Below are 11124 nucleotides of genomic sequence, written 5' to 3' on the forward strand. Positions count from 1 at the left end.
GGAAGGCGCGCATCAGGTAACGGCGCGGAGGCCGCAGCATCGCGGCGCCCGTGTGGCCCTCGCTGCTCCGGCTGCCCTGAGGCACGAGAACAGAGAAAGCTCCGTTTAAACGCTTAATTCCCATTTTCTATAGAGAGGGTGGTGAAGCGCTGGAACAGGCTGCCCGGGGAGGATGGGGAGCCTCTCTCCGGGAGATGCCCGGGCTGGAGCAGGCCCTGCTACCTGCATCACCCGGCCATGGAAACGGGAACCCGACACACCCAACGCTCCAAAACCCCAACCAAACTACTTTTGTTAGAGCTGGAGCAGCAGAGAGGCCTCTCAGCTCCAGCAAAAGCAGCTGTGCTGCAGTGCTCAGGCATTGCACTGCACACCTGGCTGAAGGGAAGCAGCAAGAAACCTGCAATAAAACTGTCATGCTTCCCTTCCACAGGGTGTGATGATGTGTGGAATATTGTACATCTTATTCTCATAGATATTACCTAAGAAAATCCAACCCATTCACCCCTCTCACCAGGTTAAGCTGCTGCCTTTGGGTTTGTCACCTTGGGTGTCACTCTGCAGCTCTGGCCACACTGAGGTCCCAGGTGACAGAGCTGTTGTTCCATGGTGGCTTTTGAAGAATCTTCAGCCAAAGATTGTGAAAGGAAGAGTTTTATGTCAAAAGAAATTATGTGTGCACTCATCAATAATGTACATAATCAGCTTTGATTTAGAATGGTTTCTTCCACTTTGCCCCAGTTTACTCTGGTCCACTACAGTGATAATATTTCTTCTAGGTGTAAACAAAGAAACGTAAGAGATGTTAAACCTGACAAAATATTATCTGAGGTCACAAGCAATCATGTAGCTTTACAGTACAATTATTCTGTTTTACTGATGTCTGGTGAAGCATTTCTGCCCTTGCACTTTGTACTGTATTGGACTTTACTGTAACTGCATGCTGAGTCAGCCTTCAGCAGCAGCACAAATTTTAAATGAACATTTATATTTTGGTGCAGTCTTGGAGACATAGCCCAAAGGATTCAACTAAACTGAGAAATAAGCTCAGAAGTACCGTGAGCACATGAGCCTCAGATTCTCTCTGTGGGACCAGACTAGACTGAGCATGAAGCGAAACCACCCTGAAATGTTTGTAGGGTACCACAGCATCAGGTACTTTACAGATCTGCTCCTACTGGCCCACACTGCTCAATAAATACGGACAAGCAAAGTTCAGCAAACCACACTGTTATGTGATTAACTTTGTGCAGAAACTTATTTCATTAAAGACAGGTCTTCTTTCTTGCTCTCCCAATAGTATTAAAAGACAATCTCATACTGAAAATTCATCTGCTCTAGAATGCAGAAATGAAACTGCATTCACACAGAACTGCTTACACTGTTCACACAGATGTTTGCTTTTAGATTTCTGAAGAATCTTGTCTAAACAAGCCTGAAAAACACCTAGGTGCTGCAAAATTTAGTCTTATTGGAGGGCATAACAAGATGTTCCCATCTTTTGTCTTTATCCCAATTTCATACATCTTGAACTTGGTTAGAATTCGCATAAGCTATGACAACATGTACTTTTGTGATTCTCCAAGGTATGTGCAAAAGGGCTCCTTAAAAGCCAAAGGTTAATAGCTACTTTCCTAAGAAGTTAGAAAAAGATAACTTCTTGCAGTTCACTGCAGTACCAGAACATTGGATCTGGAACAGTCAGGAGCATACACTCACTTTTTCACAAATCAGCCAGGCAACATGATGATCAGAGAACCCCTTTATTCAAAATTTGCCTCAATATATTTGAAGTACCAGACAGGAAAAAAAAAAAAAAGCAAGCAGCATGTAGAGTGCTGCTGTGGCACTTCTGAGCAGGAACTGGGAATGATTCTCCTGTGGGTCAGTGGCACACCTTAGGGCTGACCCAATTATGATTCCTTAATGTGGAATGAAACTAAATTTACAACAGCTCATTGCTGTCCTAATAGGGATCACGCTTGCAAACTGAAGAGAGGTCATTGCAACAAGGTAAATGGCAACCCTTCAGCCTCAAGGCTCCAGTTCTACACTGTAGGGAGGTTTAGGTGCAACAGGAAAACTGAAAGTCCAACCATGTGGGTTGCTATGCTTTCAGGAGCAAATGTCTGGCAAGCAGAGTTTCAGTTACCTTCATCCTTTACTGGATTTGAATGAAAAAAGGAAAAAAGAAAAGTTGCCATTTTTTAAAGCCTGTACTGTCTCCCATTAGTACAAGGAATAATGTATGTTTATACAATGATTTCTTAATGCCATTGCATTTCTGGATATTAACTTTTAAAAGAGTTTTATGGAGTACAGTTTAATTCAATATAAATGCATTCACAGAAGAAAAGCTAGAAAGTTATTTTAAAAAGGATGCAAACTGTTTAGCTTCAGGTTTTAGAAGCTGATCATCTTATTAAAACTTCTGTTTTATATGATAGGAACTATAAATTTCACGATGACTGTGAATTAAGAGAACACATTTGTTCTGTTAAGTGAGCAGTTTATTTACTGCATTCCATTAGTTTGGGGATTATTATTTTTCTTCAGCATAAATTTTCTGAGGCTGAGAGAGCTGTCCAAAAAATGAGGTGCAAGTTTTGATGCATCTCTACACTCCTCCCATAGCACAAGAACCTGCAAGTCTGTCTGTGGCTTGGTGAGCATGTCCTTGGGAGAGGACACTGACATTCCACAGCCTTGAAAAGTGTTCAGCACTGCAATAAATGAGAGCTGCTTGCTCATGGACTTTTTTTTTTTTTTCAGTAAATACCCTTCAAAGTTTGATATTGGAACAGATTCAGCATCCAAACAGTAATCCTGTTGTAATCCAGTAATCCTGCTGAATCTGCCTTCCAAAAGGAAACACTACTTCTCCAAAGTTTGCTGTGGGGTATCTGTCGTTAGGTTTTGGTCCATGAAGAAAGAAGACACACACACACACACGAAGAGAGATGAGACAAGGGTGTCTGCCTGCTCAGCATAGCAGGCAGCTTTATTGAGGTAGCAAACCCCGACTTTCCCACACACTTGTAAATATATTTTTACAAAAACACTCAGAAATTCACACCTGCACTCTGAAACACACAGTCAACAGCTTCGTCCTTGCACTGTTATCATCTTCCAGCTAACTCCCTAATACTCAGGGCTGTGTCCATGGGAACGTTTAACTACCCTCACTGTTCTCATGGGAAAGGCTTTATACCATCTAATATTTCAAGCTCTTCAAGCTCCAGGGGCTCCAGGGGCTCCATGGACCTGCCACTTTACCCCACAAAAGTTCCTGTCACCTTCAAAGCACTGACCCAGCTCAGCCCACCCCGGTGTGAGCAGCGAGGCACTGCCTGGTTTTGGCAGTTCACAGTGTCCACCCCGCTCCACCCACCTGCTTACAGCAGAAAAAGCCCCTTTCATTTGAAATCTGATATGTTTAGTTGTAAGCCAGAAGAAGATTTTGGAAAGTTTGAAGTTAACATGGGCATGACCAGGAGTAAATATAAACTACAGCTGTGCATCATTTTGCCTTCTCCAGTCACGTGTGTAGTACTACAAGCACAGGGTTGACATTATATAAATATTCAAATGTAGAACAGTTAAACAGCTATAGAATAATATTACAATAAGGATATTTAAATAGTTATTATATTTATATAGCTATCATTTAAGTTCACCATAAACAATTATAATTGTGTGTATATATTATATATCTCATTTTATTATACACAATAATAGAATAACATTCAACTGCTGAATAGCTAATTTTGGCCCAGGCCAAACTAGTGTTAATTGTTCATAGAGGTGGAGGAGCTTAATAAGACAACTACTGACTTAAAGAAAAATATCTTATTCAGAAAACAAATTTTATTCACTCAGCTTCAAGGGAAAAGTTGTTCAAATGCAACAATCTCTAGTTAATTCTCACTTTCAACTAATTAACCCAACCACAATGGTACAGAATAAGTTTTATACTTGGCATATTACCCTGAAAATTGTACTGTGCTCATTCCAGCATTCTCCAACCCCCTGTCCCACTGCACAGGTCAATAGTTCATGCCATATAATTACTTCTTTCACTGAAATTCCTCTTTATTTTGTTACAGACAGAATTTTGTTGGATGAGCAAAGCATAAATATCCGGTGAAATTAATATGAAATAATTCATAAGAACTGTTAGATTCCCAAATCGCTCTCCCTTTCTAAAAGGAAGTGTTTGGGTTTAGACACTAAATACGAAGGTTCATTTTGTCTTACACCAAACAGCTACTATTTTTTAGTTTCAGAGTTCCTGTTTTGTTTTCAAAACAGTTCTGAAAGGCATAAGAATTGTCTCAATTATTTTGTGCTTTAAAAAGCTGGTTTATTTTATGAAACAAAGAGGGTTTTTAGGATGCTGTTGAACACAACCACCACATTCCTTCACATAGTACCAAAGAAACTGGTGAAAGACTCCTCATTTTGTCCTGTCTCTGAGAAAGTTATGACATGAACACCACATTCATCTTTTAGCTTTAGATTGAAGCTTGGCCATTGAAAATACTATTGCTTTGATAATGAAGGTACCCATCAACATTTGAAATAATAGAAACTACAATCCAAAATACCACTTTAAAGTAAAAACACTTGTGTTATACTACAGCATCAGCGAGTACTGTGACATTCCTTCAGGTCCCATCACTTCATTCATGCTCTGTGTTTTCTTTTCTAGGCACCCACTGGCCACCTTTTTCCACCTGTTTTTCCGAGTGAGTGCTATTGTTACCTACTTGTTCTGTGACTGGTTCAGCAACAGCTTTGTTGCCTGTTTTGTCACTATTCTCCTCCTTCTATCCTTTGACTTTTGGTCAGTCAAGGTAAGATGACCCTCAATAGTAATTACCTTTGCAAGTATTTTGCTTGCCACTAAATGAAACAAAAAAGGAAATATGCATACTGACAAAGCACCAATAGCATTGTGATGTGTTGGTTTATCACATGCCTAGCCCACTTTAATGAAGATGTTTATATATGTTTGTTATTGTTTATCACCATATTCTCTATGGCTGGTGGGAGCTGCTAAAATGGTGAGAAAATTGCTTTGCTCTAGGTAGATTTCTTTGTATTTTCCCCCTTAAAAAAATAAAAATTAAAGTAATGAATGCCTGAGGATGTTCAGAGCTGCAGACCACACCCCTGGGGGGGGCTGCAGAAGGGCCCTGGAAGCCCAGATATGGCTCTGGTGCCCTAATCACATGCAGGCAGGTGGGTCAGGCCAGCCCAGGATCCAGGGGCTCCACATGTGGAACAAGGTTTTTGTTCTGTAGAAGTGAAGCATTGATGTGTCTCTGGTATTCTGAAAGCTTCCAGTGTTCATCCAGGTGCAGGAATATTTTCTTAGTTTGTTTGCTTGACCCACACAGTTTACTTGCTTATCATTAATCTCCCATTTTTCAGTGTGTTTTTGATCTCAATGCTCCTCTTTTACTGAGGAAATTTGTTTATTGGGTGCTTGTCCAACTGACTGGCTTGAAAAAGATACAACCTATAATTTCTTATCTAAATAAGTGCTGTTGTGCTAATCATCATATTAAAAGAGAACAGGCTTCTAAATTTGTGGTAATTTCATCCATCATTAATGGCCATTGTGCTCAAGCTGGCACAGCTTTTAGAAGTAATTTTAGCATTTGATAAAAGACGATTGTTGAACATGCTTGTCTTTTTTATTTTTGACTGTTAGTCAGGCAAGTGACTTGTGCTACTGATTAATGCAAATAATGGTTTCATCACTAGAACGTGACAGGAAGACTCTTGGTTGGTTTGCGTTGGTGGAACCAGATTGATGAAGATGGAAAAAGCCACTGGGTGTTTGAAGCAAAAAGGGTAAATATATTAATAGAAGTAGGCACAGGGCAAACAATCCATAGGAAATTTGTAAAGCTGATGCTAAATCAAATAGAGCACCTTTGTAACAGTTACTTTTATCCAGCTTCTATAGAACACAATGTAAGCGTTCAGGTGCAAACATTGGTTTGTCACATCCTGGAAGCCTGCAGGACAACACTGTCAGCACATGGATCAGCAGAATAAATATTCACAGCATGGTGCTGTAGGTATGAAACATTTCTAATGGTTCTGTTCTGTTTTCTAGTGAGAATATCCTGCAATAAACACATCTTCCCGTAGATAATGCCAGCACAGAATTCCCTTCAGGAAATATCTATGTGGAAAGCAGTGCTAAATAGTTCAGGTTCCTTATCACTCTCTACAGCTCCCTGACAGGAGGGTGTAGCCAGGTGGGGGTCAGTCTCTTCTCCCAGACAACCAGCAATGGGACAAGAGGTCACAGTCTTAAGCTGTGCCAGGGGAAGTTTAGGTTTGGACATTAGGAAGTTCTACACAGAAAGAGGGATTGGGCATTGGAATGGGCTCCCCAGGGGGGCAGTGGAGTCACCATCCCTGGAGGTGTTTAAAGAAAGACTGGATGTGGCACTGGTGCTGTGGTCTGGGTCACAGGTTGGACTCGGTGATCTCAGAGGTCTTTCTCAAACTACTTGATTCTGTGATTCAATATTTTAAAATCAGTATTTCATTCATGCTCACAGAATATGGTGGAGAGCAGAACCTGGATCACAGAGCACTCTGATACTGCCAGTGCTCCCCCAAACACCCTGAGCAAACGAGCTACAAAATGGCATTTGGCGTCACTGCCAGAGTCAAGACTCAGAGTTTTGCTTTCCACAGCCTGACTCGGGGAAGAGCCTGGCAGAACAGCGCCCGAGTGCTGCTCACTGGGCCATCCATCCCTCGGGTTCTCCCGGCTGTGGTCCCGGCCGGGCAGGAGGAGGCTGTGCGGGGCTGGAGTGCCCTCTGCAGCCCCGCCCGGGCCGGAGCTCAGCGCTCCCCTGAGCGGAGAACACACACCCGCGTGTGCCCCGTAACCTAAGGGAAGCTAAAGGCAGACAACCCTACACGAAAGAAAAGAAAGCAGAAGACTGTCAGAGTGCCTTAGTTCTGTGGAGACACGAACCAAGAGCTTTCTCAGCACTTAAAAGCAACGGCATCCATAAAGTGACCTCCAGACCTCAAAATTACTGAGAGATGAGCAAGCCTTGTTCACCTGTCACAGTTTTTAATTCTAGCCTAGAAGTACCAAGTTGATTCACCTGCATGGGCTAAAATCTTCTAAAATTCCTGGCAAGTGGTGACTTTATTAATGTGAAAATTATAGTACCACAGGAAGGAACATATAGATTGTATTTCTGCCATGGCTTATCCATGAGAAAGACTTTGTCATAGCAAGGTCCTGGAATACATGCAGTTCTCTTCCTTACCAAAGTCAGGCATTCCCATCTCCATCTCTCCCATCTCCTTTACCAGTCCTCTGGCAGCTCGTTAAGATCTCTTGCTTTATGGGTAAATACGCTTAGAAATATTCCAAGTCACTCACCAACAACTAATTCTTGGCACGTGGTTGCTGCAACAGAGGTTCATCTCCAAAACTCTGCTTTCTGCTGATGCTTGCTGAAAGAAAAGCAGTTCTTACAAGTCTGCTGACTGCAGCCTTTTGTAATCTTCCACCAAATTAACCAAGTCTTTCAGGTGTAAAGTTCTCAGGTGTATTGACTTTGGCTTTGGGTTTTTTCCTCCTACATAGTGCAATGCAATGCCACTACTGGGTAATGTGTCAGTAATTTAGGATACAAGTGATTAAACCCTTTTATTGACTCAGAGGATCTGTCTTTTTCTGTAACTGTGAAGGCATAGAACGTTATTCTTTGGACCTCTGCAACATCATTGGTCTAGAGGGTACATGAAAAAGTTAAGACACCTCAAAGGTTGCATCTTTCAGGGTTTTCTTGGGCAAGATGGAGTAATTTAACCACATTTACAAGTTGCATGACAATGTCTGCCTCATGGGGGAAGGATGGGTTAGTCTTATTTTTACATGGAAAATTCAATATACTGAAAATTACCTAAAAGGCTTTTCAGTTTTCAGAGTGGAAGAGTCCAGAGGGTTTTCTTTTCTAGGTGTGAAGCTCTGTGTTTCAGAAGCTGACACTGATGGTGGTTGAGTGGTCTGAGGTCTGGAGTAAGGTTTCAAAAACTTTGGAAAGATCAGAACCTTCTGTACAATTCTCTTCCTTATTTTTTTTAAAGTGTAGTCATTAACAACGAGCCTTCCAGTAAGGACATGTGAGTTGTGCTGACCTGAAGAAGTCTGTAACCAAGGCTTTTGCAGCCTGCTCTGAGGTGTTGTGCTCTCCCTCCAGAGCCCAGATATTTGTCATTTATTGTGCATTTTGGCTTGGTGACTGGTAGTTTCAATAATTTTCCTTCCAGGTGCCTACAATTGCTGCCTCAACTGAAGCTGAAGCCCGAATCTTTTGGCTTGGTCTCATCATCTGCCCTGTGATTTGGACACTGTTTCTCTTTAGCACCTTGTTCTCCTTGAAGCTGAAATGGCTGGTGAGTCAGGGGATAATGAAAGATCTACAGCTGACAGATAATCCTGGTAGAGGGAAACCCCAGATCTGTTGGTCTTGAACCAAATCTTCCAACAGTACAAAAATCCCACCGACAGCTTCAAGGAACCCCAAGGATTTTTCTGCAGTCAAGCCCTGCGCTCTGGAATGGATTAGTAATTTTTAGCTGCACTTCTAATGGGTTATTGGATGTCAACTCCTTCATGTGACTGGAGAAGCTCAAGTGGTGGGCAAAATTTTGGCCTTCTTTTTAACTGTAGCAACTTACTCTTCCCCAACTTATTTCAGTCAAATGAAACTATTGGAAGAGTACAAAAAATGAGCTGGTGATGCTGGTTTTCAGGTTTTCAAGTCTCCTTGGGATTTGAATGCTACTTACTCTGAAAAGTAAGGATTTTAGAGCTCTTGTACCATTCCCTTTTGAAAGAACCAGCATCATTAGTGCTTAAAACCTTGATAAATGGAGCTATGAGTATGTATTTTATAATTACTCTATTTACAAAAAAAACAAAACCCAACACTTTTTCCCTAAATACAAGAGGAAATGTACCCCATATATTGCATTACATTAAGATATTTTTGTCTATGAAATCTTCATGTTTTCCCCTGCAAACATTAAGTGCTTGGATAATCACCACAGAATTCATACTGTCACGTCCCCAGCCACGCTCAGGATCATTTCTTAAGTCAGTATGAAAAGATAAAAGGCACCTCCAACATGTGCAGCCACATCACCAGTTAACAGCCAAGACTACATTTTATTTTTTGATTAAACAAGAAATTTAGCTGTCGGTAAATCATTAACTGCTTTTTGGTGCCCCAAATGGCACAGCTAAAAAAGCAACAGTTAAAATTAAACCAGCACTCTTTGTTCATGGCTCCACCTTTATTTTTGAAAACCAGAGACTGTTTGCTAAGCCAAGAACTGGCTGGAGACAGAACCCCAACTGGCTCTGAAGGCAGGTTGCTCAGGTGCTCGTAAAAGGCAAGTTACACAAATGAAAATGAGGTCCTTCCAGGAAACTGGTCCTGGGGCTGAGAAATACTTTTTGTAAGTTATTCCATTAGTCAGATGGATCCCACCTGCTGCCAAGCCTGTAGTACCACAAAAGGAGTCAGTTACTTTCACTGCCTATCAATGCTAGATAGGGATTCCTATCTAAGGATGCTCTTTGTAAATCTGTAAATTACAGGATCTTATTTGTATCTAAGGCATTTGGCAGCTAACCAGGCCTGCAGTGTACCATGGATCTGGATGTGAAACTTTTAGATACAACTCAGGCTTCAAAAACATGAAATGTTTCTGGAATCTGTTGAGAAGTTCCTTTTTTGAGTAAGTGTTTTCAGGAAAGTAATGAAGTCTTTAAAGATACAGAATGACAAAACTGGTATCAGTGTTCTGATAAAAGAGGCATTTTGTATGAAGGAACTACTGTGTTTGACAAGATTGATTTCTCTTTGAAGGTCATTTATTATTGGAAGGACTATCCCTCTCTTACAGCACACATTTCTCCAGGTGGTATGTACAGGTACACACGTGTGTAGGTCCTACACAGTTGATATGTAGTGGTGTATTTGTCCCTGCTGAACTTCTGTTTGTCCACAGGCTCTCGTGATAGCTGGGATCTCCCTGCAGACTGCTAATTTGTATGGCTACATCCACTGCAAATTAGGGGGACAAAAAACCATCAGCAGAGTAACTTCGAGGTTGTTTGGCACAGCAGATGTTCCCCAGAGTAAGTACTGAGCTGTCTGTCAGCCACAGCCCGTGAGGCAGCACAGGCCAACCCACCTCTCATGGTTGGTTCTGGCTCTTCCCAGGTCTCAGTTCCCACAAGAACTCCTGGCAGGGTGATCCTGATCCTCCAACAAGCCTCTCTTGCAGTGTCACACAGAAGGGCCCTACCCCAGGTCACTTTGCTCTGTGTTTGGAAGCCTCCTGAGCTTCACAACTGAGTGGCTTCCAAGCTTCAGGAAGAATGTCCTCTGAAATGAAACCCTTGGAGTTACCCAACTGGAATGTAATGCCTCTGCTCAGGCACAGCTGGGAGAGCCATCTTTAACCCCCAGGCTTCCACTGGGCTCTTCCCTGCTTTTATAAAGATTCCCATGTCCCAGGTTCTGCTCACAGCCACGTGTCCTCTGTTCACTCTGCAGGGCAGAGCAGGAGGATTTCAGAAGATGGAACTGAAGAACATGGCAAGGCAGTCCCTAGGTAATCAAACAAGGAAGAACTCAAAGGATGAGCAGTAAAACTACTAATTCATGAAAGCTGTTCTTCACATGAAGATATTTAAATAAAGCTCTTCTAGAATTATGCCTGCATGAAATAATGTCATTTGTGTTTGAGTCTTTAGATGCTGAAAGGTTTAGAGCTTTTGTAACCTAAAAGCTTCCCCAAAAATGATTTATACAGAACAAGCTGCTTCCACGAAAACTAACCAGAAAGTGCTGGACTATCTTAGCCAAGAATTAAATGTAATGAAAAGACAATGCTAAGTTGTTTAATTTTGGAACTACAACAGACAAAATCAAACTGCCTTTCCCTCTTGTACACAATACTCACTTTTCAAAGCTTTGCTTCCTCAATAAAAACAGGAGTTACAATCCCAAAGGGCCTCTTAGTTATTAAAGATACTGAATGTTTATTTAGTATTGA

At 41.7% G+C, this 11124-nt stretch overlaps 1 protein-coding gene across 1 annotated transcript in view; it reads left to right on the plus strand.

The window, feature by feature from the left end:
* The window catches only part of TVP23A (trans-golgi network vesicle protein 23 homolog A), a 17794-nt gene extending 6788 nt beyond the window's left edge, over positions 1-11006 (plus strand). The window contains exons 2-7 of the mRNA XM_025894556.2: positions 6-16; positions 4712-4856; positions 5773-5862; positions 8323-8448; positions 10072-10201; positions 10623-11006. Coding sequence (XP_025750341.2) covers positions 6-16; positions 4712-4856; positions 5773-5862; positions 8323-8448; positions 10072-10201; positions 10623-10684 — 564 coding nt within the window. The 3' untranslated portion in view covers positions 10685-11006. The remainder of the gene's footprint in view (positions 1-5; positions 17-4711; positions 4857-5772; positions 5863-8322; positions 8449-10071; positions 10202-10622) is intronic.
* Positions 11007-11124: the final 118 nt, after the last annotated feature.

The sequence above is a fragment of the Manacus vitellinus genome, unplaced genomic scaffold (assembly GCF_001715985.3).
Source record: "Manacus vitellinus isolate BGI_N305 unplaced genomic scaffold, ASM171598v3 scaffold_12_pilon, whole genome shotgun sequence".
Taxonomy (NCBI): domain Eukaryota; kingdom Metazoa; phylum Chordata; class Aves; order Passeriformes; family Pipridae; genus Manacus; species Manacus vitellinus.